The 17,996-nt window shown below is 44.5% G+C and overlaps 1 protein-coding gene across 7 annotated transcripts in view; it reads right to left on the bottom strand.

Annotated features, from left to right (window-relative positions):
• Nucleotides 1-17,996, bottom strand: part of SPECC1 (sperm antigen with calponin homology and coiled-coil domains 1) — a 268,987-nt gene that overhangs the window by 57,131 nt on the left and 193,860 nt on the right. For all 7 annotated transcript variants that reach the window (XM_032431932.1, XM_032431934.1, XM_032431931.1 and 4 more), the window contains 5 exons: nt 16,674-16,819; nt 15,540-15,640; nt 11,401-11,482; nt 8,097-8,253; nt 3,295-3,397 (listed from right to left, as the gene is read on the bottom strand). In XM_032431932.1, the coding sequence (XP_032287823.1) occupies nt 3,295-3,397; nt 8,097-8,253; nt 11,401-11,482; nt 15,540-15,640; nt 16,674-16,819 (589 nt within the window). The remainder of the gene's footprint in view (nt 1-3,294; nt 3,398-8,096; nt 8,254-11,400; nt 11,483-15,539; nt 15,641-16,673; nt 16,820-17,996) is intronic.

Here is a 17,996-nt window from a genome sequence, read left to right on the forward strand (position 1 = left end):
GTACACTCTAATATAGTACGTATTTTACTTTTTAATTTGAATAGTCTAGTCCCCGTGAAGATGGAAGCTCCAAGAGAGCAGAGATTCTGCCTGCTTCGTTCACTGCTGATTTCCCAGAACCTAAAATATAACGTGGCACCAAACAGGCCCCTCCATAAAAATTCACTGAATTAATATATGGAGAGTTTTGACAGAAGCTATCATGCTATACTTTGGTGGGCTAAAAAGAAAGTTCTTTCAAGTGAAAATGCACATGGCTACCGGCTTTTTTTTTTTTAACTGAGCTGTCTGAGTTTTCTACAATTTATTTTTGGCTTCCTGAGTCGGAGAGAACAAGCTTCAGAAGGCTTAGGAGGCGTCTCAGACAAACAGGTCTAGACAGAGGATATTTTGTGAGGAGTAAATAAATTAGACACATATGATTTATGTTTCCCTCTAAATTTACAGAGATTTAACAACGAATGAAAAATACCCTTCAGGCAGAATGAGTTTTGGGTTTCATCAAGTGTAAAATGCTTTGAAAACTAGTTCAAGATGTTCACAAAATAAAACAAAACGAAACAAAAAATCACTACAGCAGGAAATATAATTCTCACTCTGATGATGGGAAATAGCTGATGGTATAATCCCTCCCTGCAATCTAATTATAATAACACTACATGACAAAGGGCCAATTCCTTCTGGAAATTTTAATTGTCTTTTCCTGTCCATCTTGCACTTCCCTTGATCCATTTCTGTAAGGTGGGGAAATGACCGCTCAGTCAAGTGTCCATGACCACGTGTGGCTCAGCCATGGCCAAGACCTTGTTCCTGGCCTTTCTGAGCTTCAGTTTTCTGTGACCACTCCTACTTCCCTTACCCTAAAGCCTCCCAGAATCAGCTTTCTCTCCCCCACTCCTTAAGCTTTTCCATTTCCTCAGCAGCGTGGGGAGTGTCTGACTCTTGATTTCAGCTCAGGTCATGATTTCAGGGTGGTGGGATTGAGCCGAGGGATGCCCTCGTTGGGGTGGCCTGCCTTTATGGGGTGGTTTCGACCCTCAGAGTGGGCTGAAGCAGAGAGCGCACAGAGCAGCTAAAGGAGAAAATAATGCATCAGAAACAAAGCTCGTCCTCTGGGAGTCTCTCTTACGGGCCATTAACCCGACTAATTTTTTTCTTTTTTAGCAGGAACCGGGAAAAAAAAAAAAGGTAATGTCAAAGACACAAAACACTTCTATTCTTGGGTAGAATCTGATTTTAAGACCCTTGACTCCTGCTATTACAAAGACAATCCCAGCCCTGCTGCTGCTCAAGTATCAGGGCTGCTCCTGGCCGAGGCCTTGTTTTCTTGCTTGGTTCTTTCTTTCTCTGTCCCCGCCCCCCTCAAAGCTTAAGGTTGGGGAAGGAGTGCTGGGGTGCCAGAATCTTCAGAATCTTTAGAAAAGTGGGGTAAACGTATGGGAATGCAGGGTCTGAGTGGGGAGAAGGGAGGAGATGGCAATTTTATTTTATTTTTAGTATTTAAAATTTATTTATTTATTTACTTACTTACTTAAGTAATCTCTGCACCCAGAGTGGGGCTCGAACTCATGCCCCCAGGATCAGTAGTCACATGCTCCCCCGACTGAGCCAGTCAGGCACACTGGAGATGGCAATTTTAAAGAGGGTGGCTATTTAATGGGAAAGGGAACACAATCCACCTTACAGAAGAAAACACTGGAGAACATTTTTGTGTCCTTGGAGCAGACAAAGATTTCTGAAACAGGATGCAAAAAGCACTAACCACCGGGAAAAGACGGATAAATGAGACTTCATTAAAATGAAAGACTTTGTTCAACAAAAAAGTGAAAATTCAAGCCACCCTGGGAGCAGATACTCGCAATACTTCTATCTGACAAAGGACTGGTACCCAGAATATACCAAGAGCTCCTGAAAGCAAGAGGGGAAAGACAGACAATCTGATTTTAAGATGGGCAAGAGACAGGGAGGGCACATCTCCAAAGAGATTACCCAGATGTCCAGTTAGCATGTGGAAAAGTTCTCGGCCTCATCCAGCCAGCAGAGAAGTGCAGATCCCAACCACAATGAGATACCACTACACACTTATCCCAAGACTGGGAGCACCAAGACTGGTGCTCTCAGTGAAAATGCAGAGAAATGACCTCTCCTCACTTGCTGGGGGGAGGTAAACTGTACAACTGTTTCAGAAATCTGTTTGGCACTATCTACCGTGCTTGAATATAGGCACACCCGATGGCCCAGTAATTCCATTTCTAGGTGTAGATCCAGAAAGAATGAGCGCACCCGTGTTCCGAGAGACACGCACAAGAATGTACCAGCACCACGTAATGACAGCCCCGACCTGGAAATAACTCATCTGTCCAGCAAGAATGGAAGGGGTAAATAGATAATAGGTGTGATCACATAATGGGTTCCAAAGGGGTTAGAAAATGAACGAACTGGATAAGACTTGATAACTTCACACCGTAGGAGAAAGCTGGATGCAGATAGGACAGTTTTTGATTGCCTTTATGGAAAGTTCCAGTGCAGGCAAAACTAATAGAGCATTCCGGGATGCCTGCTTTTTGTGGAAAACCACGAGGAAAAGAATTGAGGACAACAGTTGTCTTTGGGAGTGGGAAAGGGGTAGGATCAAAAAGTCACACGGAAGGTTTGGGGAAATTGACAGTGCTCTATTTCTGGATGGGAGTAGTGACGGCCTGGGTTTTCACTTCATTACAATCCATAAAACTATAATTTATATTTGATGAATTTTTGTCTTTCTAGATGATACTTCATAATAACAAACCTTACACTTCTATCAAGTACTACTTCCTCGTGTAACCTTCCCAGAAGACAAATACTGCCCTGATAAACTGATACTTTAAATGCAAACAGCTCCAAAGTAACAGAAAACTTTTGAAGGGCCACCTACGTGGGGCCTTTGTGTCAATTAGGGAAAGGCACCCTCTTCGGGAAGGTGGTTCGGCAAAAGCTGCCTTCCCTGGACTGAAGCAGCCTGCTGGGCGCAATGCTTGCAGAGTTCATAGCTCCTCTGAGCAAAGAAAAAGCTGGCCCTTCCTGCAGGAGACGCAGACCTGCATTGAGGTATATGGTTTGTTGGGTGGACTGGCTTTCAGTCCCACTTGCCTCTTTGTCTGGGCACCACAGCAAACCCTACTACCACTGGCAGCCCTCCCTAGGAGAACAGAAGGACAACAATTATACGCCAACATACGCATGCACAGGACCAATACGGGCACAGGACTGCTGCTGCCCAGGGCTGGCTGGAGGTTGGCCGACGCTGTCACTTACCGCGTAGCCTTCTGTTTTCTTCTGGCACCATTTCAGGAGAGCATTGCGCTTGGAGCCGCCATATTCCCGGGCCAAGGCAGCCAGCGGGTCTCTTCTTTCCACGCTGGTTAGAAAGAAGAGCACAGAGTAAAGAGAAGATGCTAATGTTTAGGACCCTCAAGTATATATGAAATAAATAACTAGATTAGAAAAGCAAAAGTCTAGGTCTATCCAGGGAGACTCAAGAGAAACCACCAAATCAGTCATATCAATGATACATTTCATTATGTTTCACGATATGAAAGAAAAATTGAATTGTACACTTCTTGGCTATTGGAAGTCTGGAAAGAGGCTGGTTTTGTTTTTGTTTTTTTTTAAATCCATCTGTTGGCTCCATCCATCTAGCCCTTTATTTACTTAAGTACAGTATCATTTTAATTAAAGACACTATAGAAAAAAATACTCCGCAAGTTTCAAGGCTTCACCTGTGTCTACATAACACATAAAAGGTAGCCCGAAAGGACATTTAAAAACCCCAGATTGGCTGCTTATGGAGAGGTGCTGGGAAGGGAGATGCAAGGTGAAAATCAGTAAAAATGACGCAAAAGAGGGTCTTTGCACACACCAAAGGTAGCACTCCTCAGTTTGCGCTACATTAACTCAATTCTGAGCACCTGTTTAGCCAAAGGAAATGATTTTACTAATTAATACACGATAGCATTCTAAGAGCAAGAGCTTTAGGTGCCCCGTTCTCAGTTTGCTGTAGACATCTGTTAATCTTTACGCTACCTAAGATTATCTAAATACTACCAAGGGATTTAAGATCACACAGTTTCTTCCATGATGACTATCATGAACTGAGAATTATATTCCTCCAGCATGGGAACAACATGCAGGAGGAGAGCAGAAATAAAACAGTTGATGCATCTCTGGAACATCAACTGTTAATAGGCAACAGTTTAAGAGTTCATTCACCCCCGAACAACATGGGGATTAGGGGCGCAGACCCTGCACACAGCTGAAAATCCATGTACAACTTTTTTTTTTGAAGAAAAAAAATTTTTTTTAAAAGATTTTATTTATTTGACTGAGAAAGAGAGTGAGAGCAGGAACACAAGCAGGGGGAGTGGGAGAGGTGGGGAGCCCGATGTGGGGCTTGATCCCAGGACCCTGGGATCATGACCTAAGCCGAAGGCAGACACTTAATGACTGAGCCACCCAGGTGCCCCCCATGTACAACTTTTGAGTCCCCCCCCACGCCCCCTACTAATAGCCCATTGTGGACAGGAAGCCTTATTGATAACATATAGTCGATGAACACATATTTTGTATGTTATGTATATTGTACACTGTATTCCTACAATAAAGTAAGCTAGAGAAAAGAGAATGTTATTAAGAAAATAATAAAAAAGAGAAAATACATATTACTGTATTGTATTTGTCAGAAAAAAATCCACATATGAGTGGACCCGTGCAATTCAAAACCTGTGAAACAGGATTTACCCCTAGATATATATATCATCAGAGCACATGTTCAAGAATGCTCATACCAGCACTTTTTTATACTACAAAACTGGAAACAATCAAATGTACATCCTCAGGAAAATAGGTGAATGGTGGTGTATTCATACAATGGAATACTATACAGCAATAAAAACTGATGAATTACAGGGGTATGCAGTAACTTGAATGAACAGCAGGAACAATTTTGAAATAAAAAAAGAAAAAACCACAACATGTGTCCATGTATATAAAATTTTCAGTGTAGTAATATACTGTTGCTATTGTTTGGGGATACAAGCATACATAGTGAGACTGGGAAAGAAAAGCAAAGGACGACATATATCATAGAGACAGTGATGACCTTGGAGGGGGGCAGAGAAGGGGGGCTGACAGGAAATTTCAATGGTAATAATAATTTTCTTTTCCTTAAACTGGAAGGTTGATATCCAGCTGCATTGTTGTTCTTTATGCCTTACACATATTTTATTGTTATTATTTTGTATCATTCTGATACTTAATAAAAATACTTTTTTAAAAAAGATTTTATTTATTTGAGAGAGAGAGAGCGAGGACAAGCCGGGGGAGGGGCAGATGCAGAAGCAGGCTCCCAGGACCCTGGGATCACGACCCGAGCCAAAGGCAGCCGCTTAACCAACTGAGCCACCCAGGCACCCCTTAATAAAAATACTTTAAAATATATATATATTTTTAATATTTATTTGAGAGAGTGAGAATGAGAGAGAGTACATGAGAGGGGGGAGGGTCAGAGGGAGAAGCAGGCTCCTTGCTGAGCAGGGAGCCCAATGGGGGACTCGATCCCGGGACTCCAGGATCATGACCTGAGCCAAAGGCAGTCGCTCAACCAACTGAGCCACCCAGGCACCCCACTTTAAAATATTTTTATTAAGGAGTAATGGGATGATTCCAGACCTCAGCAATCTGAATTAAGGTAGAGAGATTTTTAAGAAAACGTCATAACTGCATTAAAATTTTTCTTTTGTAATTTGATGGCTATTGTCCCTTGCACCTGGCATATTTGTCAACTTAAGTCCATGAGAGTTTCTGTGGTCAGAGTCGCTGTTAACTATGAAGTTACAGTAACTTTGCCTGTGTTTGTTACTTCATCACTTAGAACTGAATTTCTAGGTCTGACAAACTAGGGAAGACTGAAATGAAGGTTTGGAAAAGAGTTTCTGTATCCGTGGATGCCCAAAACACTAACTGAACAGGTTTCTTTAAAAAATAAGGTTAAATAGATATGATGCGCTCTCCAAATTAATAATAATAGGATGAGAACTTCCAAAACAAGTGATTTCTATCCTGTCATTTGTTTGTCTCAATGACGTGAATACCAAAATAAAATAACACATTAATCTCCACTAATTTAATCTCTCATGATGAAGGGTATAATATAAATTGCATATTAATACACACATAGCCTTTTTGTACGCATTTCTGGCATAAAGAAAAGAGCAGTTTCAGGATAGCACTAATTCTGGTCCTTAAAACTAGTTTTGATCACTTAAATCTCCTGTGCATAAACAAGGCTAATATGTAGTATCTGGGGTTTTAAGTTAAATCTCTGAAAGATATGACTTCATCTATTTGGGTCCAAATATAAGCTACGCCCAAAGATATGACAAGAGCTGAACTTACTCAGACTTTCATAAAATCCTTTTACTATACTCATAATGGTAGTTAGAATGTTTGTTAAGTAGCTATTACTCCCAAAGTGGCTAGTTTTGTATATTCATCCATCTACCCATTCCAACGCACTGGCTGGATGCAATGCTGTGTGTGGAGCATGGCCCAGGGGGCCGGGGAAGAGATCAAAGCATGAGTTGAAATATTTACTGTGTACTAAAGTACAGCCTAAATAAATGGGGACAAAGGCACACACACGATGGAACAGTGCATTAAATACCCGATTCAGCATAAGACATGGAAGGCAGAGAAAGGGGGTGTCATGCCACCCGGGTGGCTTGCTACCACCTCGTGGAAGGTTTGACTTTTTTTTTTTAAGATTTTATTTATTTATGCGGGGAGAGAGAGAGAGAGAGAGTGAGAGAAAGCATGAGCGGGGAGGAGAGGCAGAGGCAGAGGGAGAAGCAGACTCCCCACTGAGCAGGGAGCCTGATGCGGGGCTCGATCCCAGGACCCTGGGATCGTGACCTGAGCTGAAGGCAGACGCTTAACCGACTGAGCCACCCGGGCACGGGAAGGTTTGACTTTGCGGGGGAAGCACTTAGGAGTGTGAAAGGACAGGAAGGAGACGATTCAGGCCAGGACCCTGCGAGTGGTGGCAAATGCTCATGTTAGCTGCAAAGGCTGAGAATAAAAGTGGCAGGTGAGCTGGGTGGGGCTAAGCCGCGCAGAACGGAGGGAGCAGAACAAGGAGCGTGGATGGAAGGCTGCATGACAAGTCACAGGAGGTTTCTGAGAAGGTCTGCAGGGGATGCACTCCGTGTTTTCGAAGACGGACTCCACGTGGAGAAGCAGTGGGCGAGGGGAGGGTGGGAAGTGGGTGGAGGTGGCTTGTTGGGGTCTGGGGAGCAGGGACACTGAAGAGGGAGGAAGTGGCAGAGGTGGGAGCCGTGGCAGAGGTGGGAGCCACGCCAGGCCTCTGGTGGCCGCCCTGGCAGTCTCTGTCCCTTCTCGCCCCTACTCTACCTCTCACATCACTGCTAATGTGCTCTTTCGACGCTGACTTCAAAATGCCCCTCCAATCCTTCCTATATGCCACTGTTTCCTGGACCACTACTCAAAATCCAAATCCAAATCCTGCAAACTTAGTGGTTCCCCACTGCTTTACCAAAATGAGTACAAACCTCTAACCGTGGCAATGAAGACCATTTGCAAGGGGACTCCAACCCGCCTTTCCAGCCGTGATATCCTGAGCACCTACCCGCCTCCCCAGCAGATACCGGCAGCTGATGGTGTGTCTGCCAGGGCCCCTCCCCTCCTGAAGCCCCCAGGCTAGTCTAACCAAAGGAAACCACCCCCAGTCCCCTGAATGTTGTGCAGAGCTCTTCTGGGGACCCCTGCAGGCCCCCTGGCAGAAATGTTGCCTCCCCGCCTCCAGACTTCTTGACCCAAGTAACAACCCCCGCAAGAGTCTGCGTGTATTTCTGTTTTTACAGCCCTTCTTTCGCTTTGCCTAGCCCTGCTGTCCAGGGCCCTCCTCCCTCGCTGAAGGCAGGTGCTGTGTCTGGTTTCACTCAGGAAATATACATACAAGTAAATTGACCACAGGGGGTAAAACAGAAGGAAGACTACAAGGTCATCTGCCCAGTGATGTCTCACTGTGTAAAATGTGATACCTGAGTTTGCTCTGTGGTTTCAAGCCCCCGGTGGAAGCGCTCAGCAGCCTCGTGTTCCCGAAGCCCAGAGAAGGGGGTCTGCTCAGAGACTCCAGGGAGGGACTCTTCCGGAGATAAGGGTCCGGTTTCAGGTCCTCACCCCTTCCCTTTAGGAGATCTGTGTGAAGAACAACATAATCACCTATTCCTGAAGAAGAGAAATTTGAATGGTCACCACACTTTCTTCTCAAGTACAAAAGAATTCTCATTTTCTTCCTAAGTACAAATATGTAATAAATATAGAGAGTTTCTGGATTAAGGAATAAAAATGCACATAGGGACATGGCCTTTTCTAGAAAGGATTCTCCAGGCAGGACCGATTACTAATTCATAGACACAAATGCCAAATTAGCCCCTCGTTCGAAAATTATTAAGAATTTCAAGATGGCACCTGCAGAGTCTTGAGCCAAAGCCCTTCTAAGCACCCTGCACAGGTCACACCCCACAGAGCCAGCCCTGTTCCCAAGTAAAGCACTTTGTTTTAGTCGATGGGCATCTGAGAGAGACAGAGAGCTGGCAGGAAGATGCCCAATGGGATTTTCAAGTCACAGGTGGCAGCAGACAAAAACCTGGGTACCAAGAATGGTAACGATTTTACAAGAAAAAAAAAGCCACTCCAGTCATAGGGTCTGGCTTGCTAAAAATAAGCAAACATAAATTCTTTGAAGGCTCCTCTCTGCTGTTTTAGTAGGAGTCAAAACAGGTTAACGAAACAGGCTGAATCCTCTGGATGATAGTCCCTCAAGGACCACAAGAGCACAGAACGGGAGAAAATCTCCATAGTGTCTGGTTTGTATTGACAGAGGCAACGGGCGCTCAGAGGATGGGGTGACTTGCTCAATGCCACACGACAGGCCTCTGTGACCAGGCTGAGCCCACAGTCACCTCCTATGACACCATAAATAGTGATGGAAGAAAACAATACTTGCACGGCTAAGAGCCGCGAATTATGGGGCGTGAAGCGGGGAGTGAGGCTAATGAGCTTGGAAGAGGAGAGGAAAAACAGTGCTTACATCACTAAAGAGAACAACAAAAACAGTGCATTAATCCCGTTTTGGCAGCTTCTGATGACCTCAATGCTGGCAAGGCTAGCCTGAAAGCAAAGCAGTTTTTACCGTGTAATCCTTTTTTAGTATAGTAAATAGAATCATCCGGGTAGACAGGTGCCTGGTGGGGGCAAAGGGGGAGGGGGCGCTGACAAGGAACTGTTTACTTCAGGGTAATAGCTACTGTGGTTTGAGCACCAGGATTTAGCTTGTCAGTTAAAACAACAGCTTCTTTACACGAAAGGTAAAGTGGGAGGCTTAGAGAAGACACAAATATTATGACGAAAAGCTCACCTGGTACACTTCAACATGGTTAAGATGGTACGTTTTGTGTTATGCGTATTTTAGCCACAATTACAAAAAAAAAAGGCTTGCCTAGGTACACATCCCTGTGCACATAACCAAGTTATCCCCAATTTTCCACTACACAGCAAGTGTAGAGAACGCAAATCAGGTGGGTTTCCAATACCCTGCGTTGACCTCCCTTCCATTTCTAGGAAGGGGGCGCTCGGTTTGCACAGAAATATCATGACCTGCTCTGCTGGACTCACTCACCCCTTCTGGTTTTTTCTTATTCTCCTGCCCTTAGACACCATTTCCTTCTTCCTCGGAGTCATTATGATGACTCCAAGTCCTATAAGAAACCTTTATCACTTCTTTATGAGGCTGCTGATCAGAGCAATCCCCCGCCTCATTACCAAAAGGCAGCATGGTAGAAAGAATCAGAAGAAATCCTATCCTGGTCCCAGAGCCATTCAAAATCGGGGGGCGGGGAGGGGCGTTATAAATCACTTAATCTCTGTAGGGCTTGAATCTCTCACGTGTAAAATGCAAGGGATGGGCTGAGGTAGTCTTCAAATTCTCAATATCACTGTTTAAGTCTAAAATCTTCTTATGCCATGAAAAAGAAAACGAAATTCAGAAGTGGAAAAAAATAAGGTGGTGAGGTAAAAGACTTTCCAGTCAAAAAGTGAAACTTTTATCTCATAGAAACAACTATTTTAAGAATAAACCTGACTATGTCTGACCATGATCTAAAAGAAGAACCATGGGAATTCCTTTTGATTCCGTGGCTGTGTTACAGAAATTTGGTCTGACACTTAAAAACAAGGGATTTCTATCGATGCAACCTGGATTTCTGGCTTTCTTCCAATAGGCACCAGTAAACAATTCGTTTACTGTTCATCTTTTGTGTTGCCTTATAACAAGGGCCACAGGGTCATATACATACATTTCTGAGGCATATTTTCGGGACAAGCTTACCATTCCACTCATGTCTCTCTGTTCTGACAGGTGAACTGACGGGAAAGGGAAGAGAAGCTAAGGTGAAGGTCAACCCTTCTGCTCACCCCACACCCGGCTGTGTTTGTTCAGCCCCTGGAGCGATCCTCTGAGGGAGACAGCACTATTTCTATTTCAGAGATGATAAAACCACAGCCCAGAGAGGTGGAATAATGGGGCCAAGATGCAAGCCCACCCCTGTGTGCCCCCCTCTGTAACTGACGCTTCACACCGGCCACCAGCGTGCAAGGCACAGGAGTGACAAAGTGACACGGAGGATTGTGGATTCTAACCACCACGTCATCGTCAGGATCTGGATTTTAAAAATACCCGGAGTAACAACAGGAGGAGGGCTACACTCAAGGGCAAAGATATCACTGAAGAGGCATATTTTAGGAATTGTGGAAGCAAGAGACCTCCAGAATCAGATAAGATTTTTTTCTAAAAATAGTTACTTTTAAAGATGGTAAGATATTCTCTTGAGATTCCATAAAAAACAAACAAAAAACCTCCCCAAAGCTAGACATTTCTCCCGAACACATGCACACTGAGAAGTACAGTGGCAAGAAGTAGGATCTAACGTCCAGAACACAAACACGTAGAGTCTTAAATTGTTTGAAATAAATGTCATCAACTATTTTTCTAAGCTCGGTTTTGGGTAAAGAAGAAAAGTTGACCTCACAAAATAATGAGTCGAAAGTATTTGCTGTTTTTGTTTTTTTTTAAAGGACTGTATTTATTTCTTTGTCAGAGAGAGAGAGAGCAAGTACAAGCAGGGGAAGCGAGAGGCAGAGGGGGAAGCAGACTCCCTGCTGAGCAAGGGGCCAGACGCGGGACTCAGTCCCAGGACCCTGAGATCATGACCTGAGCTGAAGGCAGATGCTTAACCAACTGAGCCACCCAGGCATCCCCAAAGCATTTGTTGTTTAAGGTATTACCTGAGAGGGGAAGGTCTGGAAGATCCAAACGCTGAGTCACACCTTTGCTGGCCGGCCGAACGCTGCTGTAGGTTGAATGTCTCTAAAAAACCAAAGGGCACACCAGCATTGGTGAGCTTGAGACACCAGCAACAGTGTAAACAAGGTGTGTGTGTGTGCGCGTCCCATGCAACGGCTCTCGAGCTCATCAGAATCACCAGGGGAAGCTTTTAAAACAATTTATTTATTTGAATAGGTAACAAATGCAGTTGACACATGCTCAAAAAGGCACAGAAAGGACATATAGTGAGAAGAGTCTCCCATGACCTGGTTCTTCTCTTTGGGGGTAATCATTAGTAGTCAGCTTTGTGAGTACCTTCCTGGAAAATTCTGCATATATTCCAGGGGTGTGTGTAAAAATACTGATTTTTAATGGCCAAGAGGTATATATGGAAAGATGCTCAACTTCACTCATCATCGGGAAATGCAAATTAAAAACTACAATGAGATACCACCTCGCACCTGTTAGGAGGGTCATTATTTAAAAAAAGGAGAGAGAGAGAGAGGGAAAACAAGTGTGGGCAAAAATGTGGAAAAACTGGCATTTTTGTGCACTGTTGGCGGGACTAGAAAATGTTGCATCCACTATGGTAAATAGTAGGCAGGTTCCTCAAAAGATTAAAAACAGAGCTCCTGTACGATCCAGCAGTCCCACTTCTGGGTATATACCCCAAACAACTGAAACAGAATCTAGAAGAGATTTTTGCCAGCAGCATTAGGCACGAGAGCCAAGAGGTGGGCACAACCTACATGTCCATGGACCAATGAATCGGGTAAACAAGATGCGGTATGTACACGCAATGGAATATTATTCAGCCTTAAAAAGAAGGAAATCCGGTCACACGGGCTACGATGTGAACAAACCCGGGAGGACGGTATCTGTTATGCTGGGAGGGACCGCGTCTGCGGTGGTGGGAGCCTAAAGCGGATGCCAAATTTCGACAGAAGCCGTAGTTCTAGGCAACCCTTAGAGAAAGACTTGGCAGAAACAGAAGTTCCTTTCATGGGCCAACTTTGAGATGCTCTGGGAACCTTTCCTGGAAGCGCAGTGGAGACGAGTTCTCCCTGTATTCAATTCCTTTCTGCGGGGACGAGCTAGAGTGATTTCTGGTATTTGCAAGCTAATGGTGATATGCTCTCCTGCAGGAAGAGCCCCTTAAAAGTGAGTGAAAATCCATAGAAGGGATTTCACTGTATTGTTTTTGCAATCCAAAACAACCTACATGCCCATCAGTAGGGGGGTGGTTAAACAGATCACCACACATTCCACAGCCTTTAAGAAGAATGCGTTATTCTCCAAACACTGACATCTCAAGATGTCTCTGATATATTCCCTCATTCCTTCAACATTTACCGAGCTTCTACTGTGATAGAACTGTGTGCCAGCCACTGTTCCAGACAAGAGATACAACAGCAAGCAAAAATAGATAAAAATCCCTGCCCTCTCTGTGCTGGGTGTGGAGCCTGCTTAAGATTCTCTGTCTCCCTCTCCCTCTACCCCCCTACCCCCTGCTCACATGCGCACACATGTACCCACTCTCTCAGTCTTAAAAAAAAAAAAATCCCTGCCCTCAGGGATTACATTCCAATGACAAAGTGAAATGAGTCAGTGTCTGAACAATGTGCAGTATAATCCAATTTATAAAACTTTCTCTTCCTCCCTAAACACACACACACACACGTTTATACTGAAGAAAAACATCTAGAAGGATACACAACAAGCTGTAAACAGTGGTTATTTTGGGGCTAGGGAGCATGGGAGATTTTTTAACTCATTCTCTCTCTTTTTCTTTTTTTTTTTTAAAGATTTTATTTATTTTTATTTGAGAGAGAGAATGAGAGACAGAGAGCATGAGAGGGAGGAGGGTCAGAGGGAGAAGCAGACTCCCCGCCGAGCAGGGAGCCCGCTGCGGGACTCGATCCTGGGACTCCAGGATCATGACCTGAGCCGAAGGCAGTCGCTTAACCAACTGAGCCACCCAGGCGCCCCTCTCTCTCTTTTTTTTTAAGATTTTATTTATTTATTTGAGAGAGAGACAGAGATAGTGAGAAGAGAGCATGAGCAAGGAGGACACGGGGCTCAATCCCAAGACCCTGGGATCATGACCTGAGCCAAAGGCAGACGCTTAACCGACTGAGCCACCCAGGCGCCCCTAACTCACTCTCTTTTACGTTGATCAGGTCAGTGTAACATTAATCTAATGCCAACAGAGGTCAGAATGATGGCTACTTCAAGGGATTACCCACTGGGTGGTGGCATGAGGGGGCCTCCTGAGCTGATGAATGCTTTATCTTGCTGTTGGCTACACGGGTGTGTGTATACGGAAACATTCAAGCTGTATACGTATAAGGGGCGTGTGCTTTACTTTATCCATGAATTATAGCCGGTGGTGTGTACCTGCTCGTAAGGGCCAGTTGTTAAATCTTCAGGAATTTTGCAAGCTAGTTTTCAACACGGCCACTATTAAAATTAAACTATATTAAAAGCAAAAGTAATAAATACTCAAAATGCTTCCTATTTATTATACTTCACACTATGATTGGGGTTATTTACACCCACTCTACCTGTGGTCTAGAAATACCATGTGATACATATCTCTTCTCAGCTCCACATTCCCTGACGTCAGGGGGCTAGCTTGATGCTGACAATGATGGGAATATTTGCACCATGGAAACTGGCCAACATCACAAACCCGAGCTCCCCCTGCGCCCTCCCGCCCCGCCGGCAAGGAGCCAGTTGTTAAACATTTTGTCAGCAACCTAGTGTGTATAGCTCAATGAAAATAAGTCAAAATGAAGCATGATCTGTTTGTTTCATTAAATAAACTTGATGATTATTATAAAATAAGTAATTGTTTTACTTGGTTTTACATATGAAGTAGCACAAAATATCTTCCAGGGCAAAAAAGTAAAAACAAGAAAAATTTAAAAGATCCCAAACAACATATGTGGCTACTAAGGACACCAAAAGAGGGTACTTGTGAATGACGCTGCCCTTGGTTTATCAGGAGCTGCTGAATGTTACTAATAACACTGAAAGTCGTGGTCTTAGAAAACGCCAAGAGGGGCGACTGGCTGGTCAGTCCGTGGAGCGTGTGACTCTTGATCTTGGGGTTCTGAGTGCCCGTGTTGGGTGCAGAGATTACTTAAAAATAAAATTAAAAAAAAAAAAAAGAAAAAGAAAAAGAAAAAATACCAAGAGGTCAAGAAGCTCTGATCTAGAACCGTCTGAAGATGGCAAAGGTGACACAGATTGCAACCAGTGACCTCTAAGAATTTATAAATCGTAAACATTTTCTCTCCCTGGGGTGCTTTAGAAAACCAAGCAAAACCAAACCGAACACTTCTTTGAGAAAAATATCTAGTTCAATATCCACTTCTGGTAAAAATTATAATCTTCACTGAACTGAAAACTTTAAATGTATCTAATGGGGGACTAAATGTCATTAACAAATCGTATGAGACTTACGGTGTCTCTCTCACACCTTTATTTAGCCTCAAAATTGTAATTTTTTAATTTTTAATTTTTTTTAAAGATTTTATTTATTTATTAGAGCGCGAGCGAGAGAGAAACAGCATGAGAGGGGAGAGGGTCAGAGGGAGAAGCAGGCTCCCCGCTGAGCTGGGAGCCCAATGTGGGACTCGATCCCAGGACTCCGGGATCATAACCTGAGCTGAGGGCAGTCGCTTAACCAACTGAGCCACACAGTGCCCTAAAATTGTAATTTTTTAAAAGATTTTATTTATTTATTTATTTGAGAGAGAGAGAACACAAGCAGCGGGGGAGGGGCAGAGGGAGAGGAAGAAGCAGGCTCCCCGCCAAGCAGGGAGACCGACGTGGGACTTGATCCCAGGACCCTGGGATCATGACCTGAGCCGAAGGCAGACACTCAACCGACTGAACCACCCAGGCACCCCACAAAATCGTAATTTTTAACAGAAGTTTATTATTATTCTATGCTTATTAAAAATGATGTTCAACATGCCTCAAAAAATAGACCAAGTAGTTTTCCCTTCCCCTCTGTTGCCTGAGCATTAGAGAGCATCACGGTTCCACATGGCCTGGACCACCACCCACATACCCAAGGCCCTCAAAATACCTGCATTGGGGAGACAGCAGCGGCGGGAGCAGTCCTCACTGGAATCCCACTCAGGGGACTTCTGGGGGCTTTATGGACAGAAATATTCTGTCCGGCTCCACCTGCCAAGAAAAGAGATGGGAACATTTCTATGTTGTTCCAGTTCCAAATAGCAAAGAGTAGCTCCTGATTTGTTACTACAAAAGTATCGACTAAATGGGGGTTGGTCTTAGAGGTGGGACACACGGGGGACAAGAAAACACATGTCAGGAGGCATCTATGACAAGAAGGAACAGGAAAGTTCTTGCACAAACCATTATTGTTAACTCACTTCCCATCTTCACGGACTGAATGTAGTCACTGGGCCTTCGCATCTTTTAATATTCATGGTCTCATCTTAATCTAACTGAGCTGCGAACTATTTTAGTGAAGATAACCAGGTACATTCTAGCATCAGCTTTGACTCCAGTCTCTCTATACGACAGCTTAACTGTTGTGCTCGAGAGAAGAAATACATTGCTATTTTGGACAGATGCGTATTCGGTTTCTTTTATTTACTACGTTTTTGTGTGTATAGACATGTATTTTTCTCATATATGTAGATAACAGTGAAGAAAGGTGAATGGTGAGCCAGAGAGACATTTCTAGAAAAAGCTGGGAATGTTCAAGATCAGGAATGACAGGTCAGCACCCAAGGTGTTCACACCCAAGACCAGGCAGAGAAAAGTCTAACAGAGGAGGGGAGGAAGGCCGGGGGTCCAACGAGACAGCCAACTGCACAGGAAGAAGACAGTGAGGAGTCTGGCTCAGGAGTCTGGTGTAACACAATCTCCTCTTTCTCTCCACCTCTTCCGTTCCTTTTCTGCCTCTGTGTCCATTAAACTCAGGTTACTACCACTTCCCTCTTAGCGTTTCATGAGAATGAGCTGTGCCAACCAGAGGCTTCATTTCCTAGGAAACTGAGGAACTGTGCAACTGAGTCTGTGCAGTTGGCTGTGGGCAGGTCTCTTGGACACACTGGCTCCACGTGGAATGATCCAGACACAGCCCTTGTGGTTGCATCCATTCGGGGCCAGTGGGGAGTAGAGACAGGCTTGATACGTGGGGCCACGGTCTGAATGTGACTTTTGCTCATGAGATGGAAAGATGAAATACCTGGCCGTCCCAAGTCGAATGACTTGATGAGGGACTTAACGGTGGTCGCAGATTCTGAAGGTGTTGGAGACGTTCTGTTCACGTAGACGCCATGCCACCGGCCGGGAGCCTCGACCTCGGGCGGCTCCGACTCTTCGTTCACAGGTCTGCGTGGTAAAGAGCACATCCAGTTGAAAAGGTGGAGGATGGTCCCATGGGGGGGAGGGGTGTGTGGCGCGGGGGAAGAGACACAGATGAAAACAGAACCAAGATGGAAAAACAAATCTGGAAGGAGGATCCCAAGTTTCAAATCCTGTTTTCTGTATCAGGTCTGCCTCTCCAGGAAATAACATAGGTCTTGCTCTCAATTTTTTTCACAGACGTTTCCTTGGGAATGGCCAGTAATAGTATTTTTAGAGGCAGAGTGACTTGACATTAGCTCTAAACAAAAAGGATCTTAATTCGACTCTGTATATTATAAGAAAAAAAAAATAAATACAAATGTTATTTATCATAAACGTGTAGCTATATTGTCCATGGTGGATACAATGGATTGGCTTCTCAGAGGGTATATTCCAACCCCCATTTGGGACACAGAGGTTGGGAAAATGTCATCTCAGGACTCCCCTGCACCTAGGAGCTCAGATTTAGATTCTACCCATCAGAAAGATGAGGACAAGACCTGGATCGGGACCCGAGTCAGGGGCAGGGAGGCAGGGCACAGGGCATTTCCTATTGGTAACCGAGGGGGTAGCTTTCCAGCCAGGCAGCTGACGTCCTGATTTTGAGGCTCCCCCCCCACCCCCGATAGCCCAGTTCTGTGTTGTGGCTTTGGGAGTTGTTCCTGGAAACTCAGCCTAGAGTCTGCTTCTTCAGCGTTCCCAACAACCCCGCAAGCTGCTGAAGGCCTTTCTGCTTAAGCCAACCAGACAGTGATCCGCTATGTGCAATAGAATCCTGACTTGGACATAATTTGTCCTCAGAGAGGGAACCATAACAGTCCCTTTAGTAAACCCTGCAATGCTGCGGGAGGTGAAACTTCTAGTCTCACCCAAACATTCTTGATAAGCTCTTCCTACGGATTCTAACTTCGAGCACAGACTCATGAGAGTCTTTTAAAGACTGATCATCTGATTCAGTCCTCTCATGCATGGCCTCCTCATCCGGGACACGTTAGCATGTCATTTAATCTCCCTGTGAACGAGCCAAGGCAAGATCTCCCAGTCTTCTGATTTCTGAGGCACTGCTCTTTTTATTATAGCAAACTGCCACCAGCTGTTTTGCAAGAAGATGACTAATTTATGAGAATGGCTCAAACAGAGTATTTCTGGAAGTGTATTTTAA

Source organism: Phoca vitulina, unplaced genomic scaffold (genome assembly GCF_004348235.1).
Source record: "Phoca vitulina isolate PV1807 unplaced genomic scaffold, GSC_HSeal_1.0 scaffold47, whole genome shotgun sequence".
In the NCBI taxonomy this organism is placed as follows: domain Eukaryota; kingdom Metazoa; phylum Chordata; class Mammalia; order Carnivora; family Phocidae; genus Phoca; species Phoca vitulina.